The sequence below is a fragment of the Aegilops tauschii genome, chromosome 3, assembly GCF_002575655.3.
Source record: "Aegilops tauschii subsp. strangulata cultivar AL8/78 chromosome 3, Aet v6.0, whole genome shotgun sequence".
Taxonomy (NCBI): domain Eukaryota; kingdom Viridiplantae; phylum Streptophyta; class Magnoliopsida; order Poales; family Poaceae; genus Aegilops; species Aegilops tauschii.
The window spans coordinates 9,243,434-9,264,712 of NC_053037.3; the positions used below are offsets into that span (position 1 = coordinate 9,243,434).

General features: G+C 44.9%; 2 protein-coding genes across 2 annotated transcripts in view; one reads left to right on the top strand and one right to left on the bottom strand.

The window, feature by feature from the left end:
- LOC109783523 (CDP-diacylglycerol--serine O-phosphatidyltransferase 1) overlaps positions 1-21,279 on the bottom strand; it is a 130,032-nt gene that overhangs the window by 84,566 nt on the left and 24,187 nt on the right. The gene's annotated exons all lie outside the window — the stretch shown is intronic.
- Positions 14,522-17,534, top strand: LOC120975472 (uncharacterized). Its single transcript, XM_073511438.1, has 9 exons — positions 14,522-14,788; positions 15,179-15,248; positions 15,339-15,959; positions 16,046-16,297; positions 16,377-16,597; positions 16,677-16,992; positions 17,071-17,172; positions 17,248-17,412; positions 17,502-17,534. Exons 4-9 carry the CDS (start codon positions 16,250-16,252, stop codon positions 17,532-17,534), a joined length of 885 nt encoding a protein of 294 aa, XP_073367539.1. The 5' UTR covers positions 14,522-14,788; positions 15,179-15,248; positions 15,339-15,959; positions 16,046-16,249.

The window sequence follows — 21,279 nt, forward strand, 5'->3', positions numbered from 1 at the left end:
TCTCCTACTTTAGTATGCATGTAATTGCTTACTTTGGTGTGTGCAAATGTTATGTATGCAGTCACTTGTGTAATTGTATGCTTAATTTCGTTATGCAATGCTGTCTTTTTAAGTATATATGTTGATGCTCTGTAGACAGAGCGTAAATGATGTGCGGACAAAGAAAATCACATCGTACACAGACTAAACAATGGAACCCGTCGGTGATGTTTTCATCAATCACTCACAATTGTATACCAGCAATCGTTTGCTCACAACACACATGACTTGTTAGCAGTAATCATCTGTGTTCTTATCGGTCTTCGCACACATTTCTGATTACAGACCTGTTAACCTCGTATCACACACATCTTGTTCATTTGAACCGTTTCTGTTCTCATGTCTCAACGCAAACAGTTCATCCGAGTGATACGCATGCCGTACACCTTTGATCTTGCTGACCGTTTCTTTTGTGTTGCCTAATCACAAACAATTCATCCGAGTGAACCGTATGTTGTACATTGCACACACTTTCATCTGTCTGCCCGTTTCTTTTGTTCCTCCTCATCGCAAACGGTTGATTGAATTGAACCGTATGCCCTGCATCGCACATGCAACTAAAATCTGAACCGTGTTTGATGCATCCTCCATCGCAAACGTTTTGCACCATTTTTGACGGGTTTTTTTACACCACCGTTTGCGATTATGACATCGCACACAGTTTCGTCGAAGAGTCTCTGATTGTAGTGTCGCGTTAGTAGCCTCCTGCAGTAGTGACTAGAAGGTTCGGGAGGCCACAAGAGGAGTTGCCAGAGCCCCACAAGCCCAGGGGGCGCGCCTTGGGAGGGGGGCGCCACCCTGGCTTGTGGCTCCCATGGCCCACCTTTTGGCCTAATTCTTTCCCAATAAATTCACAAATATTTCAAAACCTTCAAAAGAAAAATGAAAGAATTTTCTCACCGCTGCAAGCCTCTCTGTTCCGAAGTGATCAAATTTGGAGCCCAGTTTCGGCTCACTACCGGATGGGGAAATCATTGGGAAGGCCATCTTCATCAATCATCCTGCCTCCATTATGATGTGTGAGTAGTTCCACCAGGACCTATGGGTCCATAGTAGTAGCTAGCTGACTCTCTCTCTCTCTCTCTCTATGTTGATCTTCAATACAATGGCCTCTTCTGAGATACATCCGATGTAATTCTTATGGTGTGTTTGTTGGGATTCGATGAATTGTGGATTTATGATCAGATTGTTTTTTAACCTCTATGATCAGATTGTTCACTGAAATTATTTGAATCTCTTGAAGTTCTGTTGTTGCCTAATATTGTAGCTATGTTTTTCCTGGTGCTTTTTTTTGAACATGTTCTTTGTTTTGCAACCCCAACAATGGTGGCTGTGTTTGGCAGAGGGTGTGAGGAAGAAGAGTTTTTTTAGAAAACGTGTGAGGAATAAGGTGGGGAGGAAGAGGGTGTGTTGGGGGTCGATGGGTTGAGGTGCTAGCTGTGGCTCAGGAAAGCTTCTTGCAAGTTGCCCATATCAGGCCTAGCAAGGAGGGGGTGGGTGTGGACGCCTGACTTTTTTTGTTGGGCTACACATGCTCCAAAATAAAAAACATGGGAAGACACCGGAGGGGGCTGTCACATCTAGATGTGTCCTAGATGCACCCATTCGGTCAGTCTAAGGAACATCTAGGTGTCACATAGTTATTGCACATCTAAATGACTCGATTATACTAGAAACAAACAAGAGAAAATGCTTGCACACATCTTAGCATAAAATTAATGACATAGGACTTAGATGTGCAATACTTAGAGCACATCTAGGTGTGCTTTATCAAAATTGTACAATTTATTTATCAAGATGGCTTCTGAAAGATCATGGATGTCGCCTAGAGGGGGGGGCTAAATAGGCACTTTAAAATAATTAAGGTCCAGGCTTGAACAAATGCGGAATAAACCTAGCGGTTAATTTGTCAAGAACAAAACCTACAACAACTAGGCTCACCTATGTGCACCAACAACTTATGCTAAGCAAGATAAACTACTAGGTGATAGCAAGATATATGACAAGAAATAATATGGCTATCACAAAGTAAAGTGCATAAGTAAAGGGCTCGGGTAAGAGATAACCGAGGCACGCGGAGACGATGATGTATCCCGAAGTTCACAACCTTGCGGATGCTAATCTTTGTTTGGAGCGGTGTGGAGGCACAATGCTCCCCAAGAAGCCTCTAGGGCCACCGTAATCTCCTCACGCCCTCGCACAATGCAAGATGTCGTGATTCCACTAAGGTGAAGGAAATATGCCCTAGAGGCAATAATTAAGTTGTTATTTAAATTTCCTTATATCATGATAAATGTTTATTATTCATGCTAGAACTGTCTTAACTGAAACTTAGTACATGTGTGAATACATAGACAAACATAGTGTCACTAGTATGCCTCTACTTGACTAGCTCGTTAATCAAAGATGGTTAAGTTTCCTAGCTATAGACATGAGTTGTCATTTGATGAACGGGATCACATCATTAGAGAATGATGTGATTGACATGACCCATTCCATTAGCATTAGCACTTGATCGTTTAGTTTGTTGCTATTGTTTTTCTTCATGACTTATACATGTTCCTATGACTATGAGATTATGCAACTCCCGAATACCGGAGGAACACCTTATGTGCTATCAAACGTCACAACGTAACTGGGTGATTATAAAGATGCTCTACAGGTGTCTCCGATGGTGTTTGTTGAGTTGGCATAGATCGAGATTAGGATTTGTCACTCCGATTGTCGGAGAGGTATCTATGGGCCCTCTCGGTAATGCACATCACTATAAGCCTTGCAAGCAATGTGACTAATGAGTTAGTTACAGGATGATGCATTACGGAATGAGTAAAGAGACTTGCCGATAAAGAGATTGAACTAGGTATTGAGATACCGATGATCGAATCTCGGGCAAGTAACATACCGATGACAAAGGGAACAATGTATGTTGTTATGCGGTTTGACCGATAAAGATCTTCGTAGAATATGTGGGAGCCAATATGAGCATCCAGGGCCGCTATTGGTTATTGACCGGAGACGTGTTTCGGTCATGTCTACATAGTTCTCGAACCCGTAGGGTCCGCACGCTTAACGTTCGATGATGATCGGTATTATGAGTTTATGTGTTTTGATGTACCGAAGGTAGTTCGGAGTCCCGGATATGATCACGGACATGATGAGGAGTCTCGAAATGGTCGAGACATGATAGATATATTGGAAGCCTATATTTGGACATCGGAATGGTTCCGGGTGAGTTCGGGCATTTACCAGAGTACCGGGGGGGTTACCGGAACCCCCCGAGGAGTGTATGGGCCTTATTGGGCCATAGTGGGAGAGAAGAGGAGGCGGCAAAGGTGGGGGCGCAGCCCCCCCCCCCAAGCCCAATCCGAATTGGGAGGGGGGCTGCCCTCCTTTCCTTCTCCCTCTCTCCCCCTTCCTTCCTCTCCTACTCCAACTAGGGAAAGGGGGAATCCTACTCCCACCGGGAGTAGGACTCCCCCCTTGGGCGCGCCATGAGAGGGCCGGCCCTCCCCTCCTCCACTCCTTTATATATGGGGGAGGGGGGCACCCCATAAACACAAAAGTTATTCTCTTAGCTGAGTGCGGTGCCCCCCTCCACATAATTCCACTTTGGTCATATCGTTGTAGTGCTTAGGCGAAGCCCTGCGTCGGTAACTTCATCAACACCGTCACCACACCGTCGTGCTGACGGAACTCTCCCTCGGCCTCAGCTGGATCAAGAGTACGAGGGACGTCACCGAGCTGAACGTGTGCAGATCACGGAGGTGCCGTGCGTTCGGTACTTGATCGGTTGGATCGCGAAGATGTTCGACTACATCAACCGCGTCACTTGACGCTTACGCTTACGGTCTACGAGGGTAAGTAGACAACACTCTCCCGCTCTTAGCTATGCATCACATAGATCTTGCATGAACTGTGGTTTGGCAAGAAACCCAAGTTGTCATTTCTTAAAGTTTGGAGCTGCAATGCTTATGTGAAAAAGCTTCAACCTGATAAGCTCGAACCCAAATTGGAAAAGTGCGTCTTCATAGGATACCCAAAGGAGACCGTTGGGTACACCTTCTATCACAGATCCGAAGGCAAGATATTCATTGCTAAGAATGTATCCTTTCTAGAGAAGGAGTTTCTCTCGAAAGAAGTGAGTGGGAGGAAAGTAGAACTTGATGAGGTAATTGTACCTGCTCCCTTATTGGAAAGTAGTTCTTCACAGAAACCGGTTCCTATGACTCCTACACCAATTAGTGAGGAAGATAATGATGATGATCATGAAACTTCAGATCAAGTTACTACCAAACCACGTAGGTCAACCAGAGTAAGATCCGCACCAGAGTGGTACGGTAATCCTATTCTGGAGGTCATGTTACTTGACCATGACGAACCTGCGAACTATGAGGAAGTGATGGTGAGCCCAGATTCCGCAAAATGGCTTGAGGCTATAAAATCTGAGATGGGATCCATGTATGAGAACAAAGTGTGGACTTTGGTTGACATGCTCGTTGATCGGCAAGCCATAGAGAATAAATGGATCTTCAAGAGGAAGACTGACGCTGACGGTAATATTACTGTCTACAAAGCTCGACTTGTTGTGAAAGGTTTTTGACAAGTTCAAGGAGTTGACTACGATGAGACCTTCTCACCCGTAGCAATGCTTAAGTCCGTCCGAATCATGTTACCAATTGCCGCTTTTTATGATTATGAAATTTGGCAAATGGATGTCAAAACTGCATTCCTTAATGGATATCTTAAAGAAGAGTTGTATATGATGCAACCAGAAGGTTGTGTCGATCCAAAAGGTGCTAACAAAGTGTGCAAGCTCTAGCAATCCATTTATGGACTGGTGCAAGCCTCTCGGAGTTGGAATATACGCTTTGATAGTGTGATCAAAGCATATGGTTTTATACGGACTTTTGGAGAAGCCTGTATTTACAAGAAAGTGAGTGGGAGCTGTGTAGCATTTCTAATATTATATGTGGATGACATATTGTTGATCGGAAATGATATAGAATTTCTGGATAGCATAAAGGGATACTTGAATAAGAATTTTTCAATGAAAGACCTCGTTGAAGCTGCTTGTATATTGGGCATCAAGATCTATAGAGATAGATCAAGACGCTTAATTGGACTTTCACAAAGCACATACCTTGATAAAGTTTTGAAGAAGTTCAAAATGGTTCTTGCCTGTGTTACAAGGTGTCAAGTTGAGTCAGACACAATGCCCGACCACCGCAGAAGATAGAGAGAAAATGAAAATTGTTCCCTATGCTTCAGCCATAGGCTCTATCATGTATGCAATGCTGTGTACCAGACCTCATGTGTGCCTTGCTATTAGTTTAGCAGGGAGGTACCAAAGTAATCCAGAAGTGGATCACTAGACAGCGGTCAAGAACATCCTGAAATACCTGAAAAGGACTAAGGATATGTTACTCGTTTATGGAGGTGACAAAGAACTCGTCATAAACGGTTACGTCGATGCAAGCTTTGACACTGATCCAGACGACTCTAAGTCGCAAACCGGATACATATTTATATTGAACGGTGGAGCTGTTAGTTGGTGCAGTTCCAAGCAAACCATCATGGCGGGATCTACGTGTGAAGCGGAGTACATAGCTGCTTGGGAAGCAGCAAATGAAGGAGTCTGGATGAAGGATTTCATATCCGATCTAGGTGTCATACCTAGTGCATCGGGTCCAATGAAAATCTTTTGTGACAATACTGGTGCAATTTCCTTGGCAAAGGAATCCAGATTTCACAAGAGAACCAAGCACATCAAGAGACGCTTCAATTCGATCTGCGATCAAGTCAAGGAGGGAGACATAGAGATTTGCAAGATACATACGGATCTGAATGTTGCAGACTCGTTTACTAAGCCTCTCTCACAAGCAAAACATGATCAGCACCAAGACTCCATGGGTGTTAGAATCATTACTGTGTAATCTAGATTATTAACTCTAGTGCAAGTGGAGACTGAAGGAAATATGCCCTAGAGGCAATAATAAAGTTGTTATTTATATTTCCTTATATCATGATAAATGTTTATTATTCATGCTAGAATTGTATTAACCGGAAACTTAGTACATGTGTGAATACAAAGACAAACATAGCGTCACTAGTATGCCTCTACTTGACTAGCTCGTTAATCAAAGATGGTTAAGTTTCCTAGCCATAGACATGAGTTGTCATTTGATGAGCGGGATCACATCATTAGAGAGTGATGTGATTGACATGACCCATTCCATTAGCATTAGCACTTGATCGTTTAGTTTGTTGCTATTGTTTTTCTTCGTGACTTATACATGTTCCTATGACTATGAGATTATGCAACTCCCGAATACCGGAGGAACACCTTGTGTGCTATCAAATGTCACAACGTAACTGGGTGATTATAAAGATGCTCTACAGGTGTCTCCGATGGTGTTTGTTGAGTTGGCATAGATCGAGACTAGGATTTGTCACTCCGATTGTCGGAGTGGTATCTCTGGGCCCTCTCCGTAATGCACATCACTATAAGCCTTGCAAGCAATGTGACTAATGAATTAGTTACGGGATGATGCATTACGAAACGAGTAAAGAGACTTGTGGGTAACGAGATTGAACTAGGTATTGAGATACCGACGATAGAATCTCGGGCAAGTAACATACCGATGACAAAGGGAACAACCTATGTTGTTATGCGGTTTGACCGATAAAGATCTTCATAAAATATGTGGAAGCCAATATGAGCATCGAGGTTCCGCTATTGGTTATTGACCGGAGACGTGTCTCGGTCATGTCTACATAGTTCTCGAACCCGTAGGGTCCGCACGGTTAACATTCAATGACGATCGTTATTATGAGTTTATGTGTTTTGATGTACCGAAGGTAGTTCGAAGTCCCGGATAAGATCACGGACATGACGAGGAGTCTCGAAATGGTCGAGACATAAAGATCAATATATTGGAAGCCTATATTTGGACATCGGAATGGTTCCGGATGAGTGTGGGCATTTATCGGAGTACAGGGGGGTTACCGGAACCCCCCGGGGAGTGTATGGGCCTTATTGGGCCATAGTGGGAGAGAAGAGGAGGCGGCCAAGGTGGGGCGCACCCCCCCCCCCCCCGTAGCCCAATCCAAATTGGGAGGCGGGCTGGCCCCCCTTTCCTTCTCCCTCTCTCCCCCTTCCTTCCTCTCCTACTCCAACTAGGGAAAGGGGGAATCCTACTCCCACCGGGAGTAGGACTCCCCCCTTGGCGCGCCATGAGAGGGCCGGCCCTCCCCTCCTCCACTCCTTTATATACGGGGGAGGGGGCACCCCATAAACACACAAGTTAATCTCTTAGACGTGTGTGGTGCCCCCCTCCACAGAATTCCACCTCGGTCATATCATTGTAGTGCTTGGGCGAAGCCCTCCGTCGGTAACTTCATCAACACACTCACCACGCCGTCGTGCTGACGGAACTCTCCCTCGGCCTCAGCTGGATCAAGAGTACGAGGGACGTCACCGAGCTGAACGTGTGCAGATCGCGGAGGTGCCGTGCATTCGGTACTTGATCGGTTGGATCGCGAAGACATTCGACTAAATCAACCGCGTCACTTGACGCTTCCACTTACGGTCTACGAGGGTACGTAGACAACACTCTCCCGCTCGTAGGTATGCATCACATAGATCTTGCGTGATCGTAGGAATGTTTTTAAAATTACTGCGTTCCCCAACATAAGGGACCCTTGAGGGCAGTCACCGAACCCGTACAAATGGCAAACCTTGGGGGCGGTCACCGAACCCGTACACTTTGGCAACCCTTGGGGGCGGTCACCGGTACCCGTCAAATTGCTCGGGGCGATCACCACAACCTAATTGGAGACCCCGACACTTGCCCGGAGCTTTACACCACAATGATTGAGCTCCGAACACCACCAACCGTCTAGGGCGCCCAAGCACCCAAGAGGAACAAGCTCAAGGTTACCAAGCACCCAAGAGTAACAAGCTTCTCAACTTGTAACTTCCACATATCACCGTGGAGAACTCAAACCGATGCACCAAATGCAATGGCAAGGGCACACGGAGTGCCCAAGTCCTTCTCTCCCAAATCCCACCAAAGCCACTAATGCTAGGGAGGAAAATGAGAGGAAGAACAAGAAGGAGAACACCAAGAACTCCAAGATCTAGATCCAAGGGGTTCCCCTCACACAGAGGAGAAAGTGATTGGTGGAAATGTGGATCTAGATCCCCTCTCTCTTTTCCCTCAAAAACTAGCAAGAATTCATGGATGGATTGAGAGTTAGCAAGCTCGAATAAGGTCAACAATGGGGGAAGAACAGGAGCTCAAAGGATAGAGTCCAATGGGGAAGAAGACCCCCTTTTGTAGGTCCCCACGAATCTGCCGGTTATGTGCAGAAAACTATAGGACCGGTACAACCGGTGCATGAGCCGGTACAACCGGTCAAAGCAGAGGAAAAACCTACCTGTAGAAAAAAAAAGCCCGAAGCGATACAACAGCCCGGGGAACCGGTAGTACCGGTTAAACTGAACTAACCGGTACAACTGGCCCACAACCGCCCAAGAACCGCTCCGCAATAGAACCCAGACCGGTGGTAGAGCGGTACAGGGCCGGTACAACCATCAGATCAACTTTGGAGTGGTCCAACAGCCCCAAACACCGGTAGTACCGGTCAACCGGTACAACAGGTGTAAGAAGCGGTACAACCAGTCTATGTAAAACAGGTAAGATCAAAACAGCCATAACTTTCACATACGAGCTCCGAATTCGACGAAATCAAGCTTGTTGGAAAGCTAAAGACAAGAGAAAACACAATCTTGATAGAAATATCAAGAAATAGCAATTGAGAAAAAACCCAAAATAAAATGGTGAGAACCCTTTCTCAAATAAGACCGGTAAAAACTCCAACACCGAAAGCACAAAAGAAGATGCATATGAAATCGGTTTTCGATGAACTCAAGCTTGTCATGAAGATGACCACAAGCTCCAAATCTCACAAGGAGAAGAACTAAAAAAGAACCAAGAGAGATGATGCAAGGATGCAATGGTTTGAGCTCTCGACGAACGATGCGATCAAGCTACTCACTACAGAGCCCCCCTTGATAGTACGCCAATCGATCCTACAACCCGGTCTCCCAACTACCACCATGAGACCGGTAAAATAGAAAACCTATCAAGGGCAATCCTTTGCCTTGCACATATTCCACTTGAGCTAGATGATGACGATCTTGAATTCCTCAAGTTGGACCACCTTTCTTGATTGTGTTGGCTCGATGAAGACTAGTTGATTGCTCCCCCATACACCACTATGGGTGAGCCACTCTTCCGACATCTTCACAAGTCCATTGTCACCACAATAGACGGCAAGATTCAAGCACTTGATCTCTTCCTGATGCTCCACTTGAACTTGCAGACGGCAATCTTGATGACGATCACCACTTGATGTCATCCTCTCCATGGATTGTATGATATCTCCTCTTGACGCAAGCCCATTGACACATACCTAACCCCACATAGAACTATCACATAGACCATGGGTTAGTACACAAAGAGTAATGGACAATGCTTATCATACCGTGGGTCACTTGATCCCTCTCGGTACATCTTCTACGCTTTGTGTGTTGATCAACTGGAATCACTCTCTGTACTTAGTCTTGATCGACCTTGAATCTTTCCAACTCTCTTCATTTGGATGATGTCTTGAAGGTAAACATGAATGATCACACAATCTTCTTCTTCAAGACATGCTTGCAATAAGCTCAACACTCACAAGACCAATCTTTGGATAATTCCTTAGTAGCATCTTGGTCAACTCATAAACTCCTTGAAACCAACACATGGACTTCAAGAAATGCATATGGACAAATCCTTCAAGTATAACTCAATGCAACCATTAGTACATAGAAAATGTCATCAATTACCAAAATCACACATGGGGGCACCACATGTTCTTTCAGCTTCTTTTTTGACAAAGAGACGGCAATCAGACACATACAAATAACATCAATCATGTGAAGTCAATTCCAATGATCCCGTGCACTAATACATAGGGTTGCAAGGCTTTCCTCAACCCATTGCCTTACCGAATTACTCACATATGGCGATCGGATCGTAAGATGAACGCATTGAATTACTCACATATGGTGCTGACAGCGTGTGGTACGACCAGCGGTACAAGCGGGCGCGCTCGTATTGTGCGGCATTTTGTGCTCTGGATTGCTCCTTCCGCCTCCTATTAACTTGCCTCTTCCATCAAACTTTGTATATCCTTCTATGCGATGATATTATTTCATGTTCGGGCCCATTTCCTATGGAAACACATGAAACAAGGGATTTCACAATTTCTCGCATTCATTAGTCATTATTGGCAATATTGGAGTGATTTTCTTAGAAATTTCAGAATTGTGTGGTTTAAACAACGGTCTGATGAGCGCGAAAATATTGCTCATCATTATATATGTGAGAAATATGGTTTCAAGCAAGTTGTGGTTAACTACCCTTTCCATCGTTGGAATCTGTTGGATCTACAGCATGTTTCTTCATCAACCAATTATTGACTATATAGCAATTCTCACTTAACCTGATAAATATCTACCTTATGAAATTGCAGGGTAATAATGGAAGACATAGAGGTTTGCCGTCGAGGTTTGTACATGGTCCTTTGGCTTATAGCTCATTATTGTGCAATGGAAAGAAAATTTCTAATAATTAGGTCTCGCGTGTAGATCTTAGTATTAGAGGTTTAGACCCACTATTCAACCCATTTTGCACATGGGGAAATGAGATGTCCATAAATATTAGTCAAATCAAAAAAACTAGAAAATATTGTTAGGATAAAGGATCTAGCGAGGAAAAACAACAAACTCTTTGTCTGCGCAGTGAAGAAGACATTAGTCAACTATAAGATGATAGTACCTATCTTAACTTGTATTTTTTTCTATGCACACCATTTTAATATTTACAAAACATATTTCTGCATATCTTTGTTTTCAGTATTTTTCAAAGCAGTTTACCGATGATTACCTCTTAAACCACATGTATGCTCAACATGCAAGGAAGGTATTCATACATCACCCACAGTATAATATTGAAGTCTTCCTCAAAAGGGCGAAGGATGGGTGGGCGATCATCTATAGGCGCTGGCCCAAAGTTGTAAAGATCTTCAATGTCGTCGAAGGCTCAATATTTGCCTTCCGCTTCAGCAATTTTTCAGATGGCATTCATCTTTCTATTTACCGTCTATGATGCTACTTTCCAAATGTTTTAGATGTTACATATGAAACTTAGTGTTTGTGTGCTGTGGTGTGCTGAACTAGCTATATGGTGTACTGTAGTGTGATGAACTAGCTATATGGTGTACTGTGATGTTAATTATGAAATCATGATGGCCATTAGGCGAATATGAAATATATTGTGTGTTCGCTATGAAATAATGGTGAACATTTTTTTGCGAAAATCATGGTGAACATTTGTTTGATAAGAAATGTGGATTTGCTTATTGTAGAGATTAAAATAATAGGCTAATAAACCTGCTTATTGGGTCATTTCATTGCACACGGTTACTTGTAAAGTTCCACGGGCGATGACAACTAGAAACACACACAGTTGCTACAAAATAAGCGTGTGGGATAAGTGAGCCACCACACACGATGCCGTCCTCCACAATCATTTGCAATACGCTGCCAGGCCGCAAATGTTTTCAGCAGGAACAACGTGTGTGATGGATCCCCTTATAGCACACGCATTTTTAGTTTGCACCGTTTATGATACAGTGTGCTAACGTAAATGTTCTGTTTAATCAAATTGTGTCGGATGTTCAACACATCTCATAGGGCTTTTCTGGATGATTGTCTGTGATATAGCTCTCCCAATCACACATGTGCACTTTGTTGTTTATCGTGTGTGATCGTAGGAGCAATCTCAGACGATTAACCTGGGTTGTGTCTGATGGAAACCCCCCTCCTTATCACACATATTCGCAAGGAGACGGTTCAAAATTGTGTCAGTAAGGGGTTTAAACCATTTGCATATTGCGGTTCTGTACCAGTGCCACCACTCAAGTGGTGCTCTCTCTCTCTCTCTCTCTCTCTCTCTCTCTCTCTCTCTCTCTCTCTCTCTCTCTCTCTCTCTCTCTCTCTCTCTCTCTGCCTTTCTGTCATGTGATATTTGAAATTCCTGAAAAATTGAAATTCTGCCGCTCAGCCTTTCTCTCCTGTGAAATTTAAATTTTTAAAGTACGAAAATTCATTTTTTTTGAAATTCTATAAAATAGGGAATTCCATATGTTGAATTTTGAATGTTTGAATTCTTGAAAGTTTGAAATGTTTGACCACAGGATCACAGGAGACCGAAGTGATGGAGCGAGACCTCATTTCATCGTCGCACCTCCCTTATTAGTTAGTCCACACGAGGTGGGTGGTGCTTCTCTTCGTCTCCTTCACCTCTTTCTACCCAATGAACTTGACAAATCACATTTCACTTGCTTTCAACTTGGCCTGGGTTTGTTTCTTAACGATGGGTCTTATTTCAGTCGCCTGATTAGACTCTAAATTTAATTGAACTATCTAGCTATGCTACCATGATGCTGATATGGGGAGCTTTGGCCAAATTAAACACCACATATCATCGTCATTGGAAACCATCCGTTGAAAAACAATGTGGTTTTGTATAAGGTGTTTGGTTTGGATGGCTATGATTGTTTGGCGTGTAAAATATGCATATAAATGCATAGCTTTTAGGATGAGGTGTCTAATTTAGATGGTTTTGAGAGTTTGATGTTGTAAAATGGAGGGCTTTGTAGTTTAGGGCTTAAAATAAAACCGGGTGTGGAGTTAAGGGTGCAGAGGGCTCCATTTGGTGATATTTTATAAGTCGGTCTTCACTTGGCCAAGGAGTTTCCATGTTGGCATGCCAATTATGTAACAATTTTACACGGACAATTATGAACAGAAGATTTTATTTTCTAGAAAAAAAGTGTAAACCTTAACAACTGGAATCAGCATCGTTATATGGCACCACCTTGTAGAACATTGCACTCAAACTTTTTTTTAAAGAAGGATGAACGTTTTGGCACGAATCAGTATGTAAGTTGTGGCTGAAACTATAATTTGGATGATCGAAAAAAAACATTTATGTGTCGATGTTGTTTCTGATATGTTCTTGTAGCCTTTTTGTTTGCGTGTAGCAGATAAATCACCATATAGCTTGCTGAAAACTTCCAAATATATACTTCATTCAAGAACTGATTTATTTGGAATTTTTAGAAACATAGAACATTTTTTAGGGTGATCCCAAAGAAAATTGTGCGGCAATAACGCCATAGAAATATTTTTCTTCCACGAGCATCCCAAAATTATGACCCCAAACTGTCGGTGTAATTTACCAGCAATAGCAAATATGTGGCAGCACACGCAAAGAGAATCTAGATGGGTGCACATGAGATGAGGATTTTTCAAGTCTAGGCCCTCGAGATGAAATTCATGCCATTGAGATGAGGTAATACCACTCTTCCCGCCTTTTTAGATTGTATTGATGGTTGCTTCGTACGAGAGATAGAGTTTATGGTGATACCTATTCACGATGATGATCATGATCAGGAGGCCCCTATCTCACATTTTTCATTAGGAAAACGCGGGAGGGGTGGTGCCACTTATTAAGAAGAGGAATACAAAAAAGACAGTAACGTCGACATCTGTCGTTCAACGGCCTCCTCCTCCAACAGCGAGAGAGTACATGGTGGATGGTAGATATTCTTAGTCCTTGGATCAAGGTATTCACAAAGAGTAAGTTGTTCCAGGTAGACACCATCAAGAAATATGCTCAAAAATCACTATAGAATTATCAGACCTAGAAGAACACTCCATAAGTTAGGCAGAAATGGGGTGGTTGCGAACCAACCTGTGGCTGGATGGCTAGGAGGATAGTGGTATCCTAGTCCACCAGAGTTCAAGTCCTGCACTTTTTGGGTGCTCTTATTTTTCTGTATTTATTTCAGGCCTTTCGTCGATGTGCGTTCAGTGGGAGGAGATGTTCCCGTCGACTACAAAGACGTATGTGACGACTTCATCAATCTCAAGATGATGTGCCGGCTTAGTCTTTCGGAGGTACTCACAGGTATTGGGTGTGCGTGCGTGCGTCTATAAGGGCGAGTGTATGTGCGTCTGTATGAGCCTCTAGGTCTATACTGTGTTAAAAAATAGGGTTATGTTGAAATTCTGCATAGAAATGAAACTTATTTTAGTAGGCAAATTTATGCTTCAAGAGATATTTGTGTAGTAAAATGGGAACAATAAAACAAAACGAAGGTTGGTGCTTACCTTTTTAGGTAAGAACGAAGCGGCGCTGGCAAATTTGACAATTTTGACCTCAAGACGAAATCAATTCACAGAATGAACTGCCCGTGAAACTATTTCACTCCCCTGACATTTTTGTGTAGCGCCCGCCATGCCGGCGCCACACCCAACGGTGCAGCGCCTAGCTCGGGGGCGTTGCACTCCAGTCCACCGTGGCAGCCCTGGGCCCCGGACCCAGCAGTGCAGCGCCTACTAGGTAGGCGCCACACATGTAATGTGCAGCGCCTAGCCCTTAGGCGCTGCACTGTGACTTAGATGCCAGCCGCCCGCTCCCCCTGCCCTCACCCCACCCATTCGTTCCAGGAGGAGTTACAGAACAGGTGCGCCGGCGGCTTCCTCCTCTCCCCCTCTCAATCCCCTCTCCCAAATCCTTCAGATCTGATGATTTGGTCCGTGCATTTCTTCACCAATCCATCCTAGAAGGTACTCTCCTCCGATCCCCTTCTTTCTATCCATACAAAATATGGTATTTTGAAGATTTGGGGAATCCTTGTTTGATTTGATTAGATTTGAATCTTGCATGTATTAGAATTTTGCATGTATTACAACCCTTGTTTGTTTGATTTGTGGAACCCTAGTTTATTTTATTTTATTGAAAAGATATGGTTGGATACATAGATTGACATGTTACTTCTATGGAAAAGTTATTTGTATGAAGTAGGCCTTTAGTTTATGTGTACTGAAATTATACTCGTATTGAGAAAAATGCTTTGGATACATATGCTTTGAATCTTGCATGTAGTAGGCCTACTTTAGTTTTTTTGAATTGAAAAGATAATCGTGTTGACAAGAATGCTTTGTTGAAATTGTTAGGATGGTTTGGCTTCTCGATGATCATTGGGACAAACAACACCGGTCGTACGCTATGTCGGTGGAGCAGCGGGTAATACTGAAAGTGGCCGGTGTTATGAATTTCGTATTTTTTTCAAACACAAATGCCCCATATGTAATGTTATGATTTGTTTGTTTGTAGGAGCTTGCACCTCTGAAGCTTCGGTCTCACGGGGTCACCCTTGGATGGATGCGCTATGATGAGCAGTACACACCGTATGTAAGGGAGGCAGGACTTCTCCCTTTCATTCAGTTGGTCCGCCGGTCGACGCCACCCAACAATGCTGCAGCACTCACTGCGCTTATTGATCATTGGAGGCCGGAGACACACACTTTCCATCTTCGGACCGGGGAGATGACCGTGACGCTCCAGGATATTGCTATGATCACCGGTCTTCCTATCGATGGCAATCCTTTATGTATGAACACCGATTCTGATGGGTGGCGCGCGCAGATGCATGCCCTTATCGGTATGGTTCCTCCGGAGCCTCGGGAACCAGAAGCAGAAGATAAGAAGAAGGAAAGAGTCGCAGCCGGCGCGACTTTCACGTGGATATCATCGAACTTCAGTACTTGCCCTGAGGATGCTAATGAGGACATGGTGAAGACATATGCTCGTGTCTACATGTGGTACGTGATATCCAGGACTACGTTTGCTGATGGCACATGCAAGAATGCTCCATGGATGTGGCTGAAGGCGTTGACCGTCTTCGATAGCAAATGGAGTTGGGGTTCGGCGACACTGGCTTACTTGTATCGACAGGTATGAAGTTGTTTCCTTTTCACTTCATTGATACATTATCAATGCGCTCTTGCGGCAAATTTGACCATGTTCTCTTTTATGTGCAGTTGGACGAAGCCTGTTGTAGGCACACTGGAGGTATTGGTGGTTGTCTGCTCGCACTTTCCATATGGAGCTAGGAGCGTTTGCCGGTTGGACGACCGAAGACCGTGAAGTACGAGGATTGGGACGACAAAGACGACCCACTACGGCTCCCCACTTGGGCTTACAAGTGGGATGTGTTAAATGAGACGACGGATGATCCCTCGGTAATGTACAAGTTGTACAAGAGCGAGCTGGACGCGATCACGCCTGAGCAGGTGAACCGACATTGCATAAGTGATTATCATGCTTGTATCGTAACTCGATATCAATTTTGCATTCAATCCCATTTTGCAGGTGGAATGGGAGCCGTATGGAAAAGGAGAGAGTTTTGGTAACCCTATAGAGTTCAGGCTGAATCCGATGTGCACTAAGGATAGGGATCTCTGGCATATGCGGTGCCCACTGATATGCAACTGGGCGGTTGAGCTTCACCTGCCACATCGGGTGTTCCGCCAGTTTGGTTTGTTCCAGCCACACCCGCCGGAGTGGGAGGACACGGACAAGTTGCTACACGCGTAAGATATAATTAACCTTGAGCACTTAGCAGCTTCTCGACGGTTTCGATGATGCTAATATTCTGTTTCTAACTTGCAGGTTGGATAGGAAAAAGCAGCGGAAGATCAAGGATTTGGCCAAGCATCACAGGAAGTATGTCGTGCAGTTCGCTCTTAGTGTGGAGCAAGCAAGGGCTGGAAAACGAGCCCAGCTTCGTGAGCACTGCCCGATCGCGTTCAACAACTATCTCACATGGTTTCTTGCAAGTACCCGCGTGGAGGTATGCAAGCCGGCGTATGCTGAGGAGATTCTGGAAGAACCCACCGTTTTTTATGAGGTAGCCCAGCACCAGTACAACGCATTAGTCAGGAAAGGCAACTCAGTGATCCCTTCAGCTCCAATGATGAACTTTGTGGTTAGCCCTTTTTGCTTTTCCATTCGCACTATTCACATCTTCGCTTGCCTAACACTTTGATACCGTTTCTGTTCATAGCGTGCCCAGATCAAGAAAGCAGCTGATGAGACCGAGACTATTCTGGAAACAACCCCGGCTGGCAAAAGCGATGGGGAAGGTGCACTTCGAGCATTCATTAAGGTTCACATCTCCTTCAAACTAGCACTTAACATTTGTTGCTACGTTCCATGTCTCATTCACTTGTACATGTTGCAGCGCCAGGGCCAAAAGTTAAGGCGGCTATCAAACCTTTTCGGTTGTCGTGACCCCGAGTATGTATCACCAAAACGGTCTAGGTCGGCCACACCATCAGATCCCGCTTCGGGGCAGGGCCATGGTGAACCTTTCGAGGATGAGGATGTGGGTGTGGTCACCCAAGAGGTATGGCATGACGATATATATCCATTTGTTGATGCATTGCCAACTATATCCTCACACACGGTCTTTCCATATCTTCTGTTGATGCATAGGTTGCTGATGATATGACCGTGGGGACGTACTAGGCTCGGTCTGCATACGAGTTGAAGCCTAGGAAGGGAATCAAGAAGTACACACCTAAAGACTTCACCCAAAGAGGCCAAAGAGGCAAAAGGACGGTCGGCACCTCGCGGATGGCGGCTTTGGATGACTATTTGGATGACTATGTAGATGACGTGGAGGAACCGGAGCCGGAGCCGGAGCGGGTTCCTCTTCCTAGGAAGGTGAAGAAGATAAGCGTCAAGAGGGGGGAGGAGCCAACAAGCGCGGAAAGCACTAGTCATCGTCCTTTATTTATAATGTTGAACTTAGAGTGGAATTTGTTATGTCGTTGAACTTGGAGTGGTGGTAGCTATTAGTAATGTGGAATTTGTTATGTCGTTGAACTTGGAGTGGTCGTAGCTATTAGTAATGTGGAATTTGTTATGTCGTTGAACTTGGAGTGGTGGTAGCTCTATGTTAAACTTGAACTTATTGTGATGGTCCTTTCTAAGAAATGATGTCTTTGGTGAACCCTTTTTGAACCTTAATGTTTATTATACGAAATGTTGAACTGTGGCTGAAAATGACCCAGTATGAATGACAAAAAAACACTTGGCGAAATTTTTGCCCCAAACTGGAGGCCTACCTTCTGTTGCTCTCTGGATAGCTACAGACTTGTGCAGCGCCTAGCTCGGAGGCGCCACACTCTACAGTGTAGCGCCTTGCCGCTAGGCGTTGCACTGTATAGTGTGGCGCCTCCGAGCTAGGCGCTGCACAAACACTTAGCGAAATTTTTGCCCCAAACTGGAGGCCTACCTTCTGTTGCTCTCTGGATAGCTACAGACTTGTGCAGCGCCTAGCTCAGAGGCGCCACACTCTATAGTGCAGCGCCTTGCCGCTAGGCGTTGCATTGTACAGTGTGGCACCTCCTGGCTAGGCGCCACACATCTCTGTAACTTGCCATACCTTCTGTTGCTCTCTGGATAGCTACAGACCTCTGCAGCACCTAGCTTGGAGGCGCCACACTGTAGATTGCAGCGCCCAGATGCTAGGCGTTGCACTTGGACTTGGTGAATTTTTTAGCATATGCAAACATAGTAAGTAGATGTGAAGTAGGATTGATACGTAGCAAGCAAACAACTATGAAAAGAACATATGCACGAAGTACTTCACGACACATAGTAGTTCATAACACATAGTACTTCACGACACATAGTAGTTCTTACAACCAAATCGAGGGGGAGACATAGTAATTCACGACACATAGTAGTTCTTACAACCAAATCGAGGAGGAGACATAGTAGTTCACGGCACATAGTAGTTCACAACTAAATCGAGGAGGAGACATAGTAGTACATGGCACATAGTAGTTCACAACCAAATTGAAGAGGATGACATAGCTCTATTGCGTAGAGCAAGGCCCCTTTCCCTTCTTCTTCTTCCTCTCTTCTTCCTCTTCCTCCTCCCTTTTTCTTATGAGGTGAGCCTCCTTAACCACCCTCTCCATGAATATCTGATTGTCCCTCTCTTCTTTTTCAGCTGCAATTGCCCAAAGCTTCATGATTCTTTCTTCAAAATCCTGTTGACGCTTCTTCTGTGCCTCCTCACATTTCCTCATCAACGCTTGCTCCCTAGCGCGCATCGCATTTGACGCTCTCTGTTTTGCCTTCCTCTCCTTCTCAAGCTCCTCTTCCTTCTTCTTCTTTAGCTTGGCTGCATCCTCCTCTCTAAGCTTCTTCGCAACCTTCTCCCACCATCCCGCCATCTCATCTTCGCCATCCTCCTTCATCGTTGGTTTGTTGGGTTGGGAAGCCACCATACCTACAATGAGTGAAACATAATGGTTAGTAAGGACAATACGAACAAATGGAAGCACATATGAAAAAGAAGAACATATGGAAAAACAAGAACATATGATACATTATAGTTAGTGAGGAACAGACGGAAACGGTCCATCTAGGTATCCAAACATTCCTCTATAACGAACTTGCCCTTGTCCATCACCACGGCCAAGTCCACCACCAAGGCCAAGACAATCACCAAGGCCGAGACCATCACCACGGCCATTACCACCACGACGAGCTCTACCACCACCACGGCCTAGACCACCACCACGAGCTCTACCACCACCACGACCTCTTGTAAGTCCTAGTTGCCGACCTCTTTGTTGCCTAGATCCTCTTTGGCTAACACTTGGTTGGCTTGGCACTTGTTGGCTACCACTTGGTTGCCTTGGCACTTGTTGGCTACCACTAGGTTGGCTACCACTTGGTTGGCTTGGCACTTGTTGGCTACCACTAGGTTGGCTACCACTTGGTTGGCTCCCTTGTGTAGCTCCTTGTTGGCTTGTGCTTGCATCATTTTTCTTGGACCTTTTCCTTGGTTTCGTACATTTTCTTTTGTTGTGGCCATGACCTTTGCACTCCCCACAACGGGAGCTCTCACGAGGCTCTTGGAATTGGTCGTTGCCCGCTTCGCGGCGGCCACCATGGCCCCATCTGTCCATGTCGCCTCTAAGACGCTTTGTCTTACGTCTACCCCGTTTAACAACCTTCAACTCCGGATCCGGCCATAGTTGAACTCCATGATACTCCGGCCATTGTGGTTGGTCAAAGTATGGGTGAAAGCGGGGAGCCCATGTTTTCTTGACCGTCGTGATCGAGAACTCCGACTCCCTCACGGTGTGTGGGTGATTGATGTCCACATTCCTAACACGACCGGTGGTATACAAGTGTGAGCATGGGAGATGAAGCAACAATGGCCTCCCACAAGTGTAATCACATTGTGTTAATGACACCTTGAAAGCCCGACCTCCATGTTGCCGGCCATCGTTTGTGGTTCCTCCTGGCTCTTTCACTTCGTACTTCCACTCTTCGTTGTCATGTAATATAGCTTCTTATGAGTCCGCCTTCCGTGATTGAAATACCAACCATTCATCAACTTTGGGTGGGAACTTGTACTTGTACTTCCGTGGGTTCTCACCCGCTATCTGTACATCGGTTTCCATCGAGTACTTTACAAAGTACGCATTCATCTTGTCAAATGTGTATTGAACTATTGCTGTCACGGGTAATCCACGTGCACCTTTGAGCACCCTATTGAAGCATTCGGCCATATTGCTTGTCATTTGACCGTATCTCCGGCCATCTTCATCAAAAGCACGTGCCCACTTGTTCCGGTATTGAATGTGCCTATTGAGAAAGTCTTGACCCCCGGGATCAAGTTTTTTGTGTGCGAGCAATTTGTTGTACAAAGTGGCGAAGCGCTTATCGGAGAAAGCGAGACAACAATCGTGAAGATCATCGGCCAACTCCTTAAGGCCACATGCCCTATAGAAGTTCGAACAAAAGTGTCTCATGCACCATCGATGGTGCAATGGAGCATGCCCGGGAATGTCAATCTCCACCGCGTTAAGAATTCCTGGATGCCGATCCGATATGACACAAATTTCCCTTTGAGCGGGTAACACCTTCGTCCTCAAAAGATGCAGAATCCACTCCCAGTTGTCATTGTTTTCCACCTCAACCAAAGCAAATGCCAATGGCAACACCCGGTTATTGGCATCACTTGCTATCGCAACCAACAAGGTGCCCTTGTATTGTCCAGTCAAGAACGTGCCATCAATTGCGATGACCGGCCTACAATGTTCGAAAGCCCTCACACATTGCTCGAACGCCCAAAAAGCACGGCCAAATACTCTGACTTTCCTTCCTTCATGAACCGTTGTTTGGTGCCCATGAGGCTCGACCACATGAACCATGCCCGGGTTTGTCGCGGCCATGGCTAACA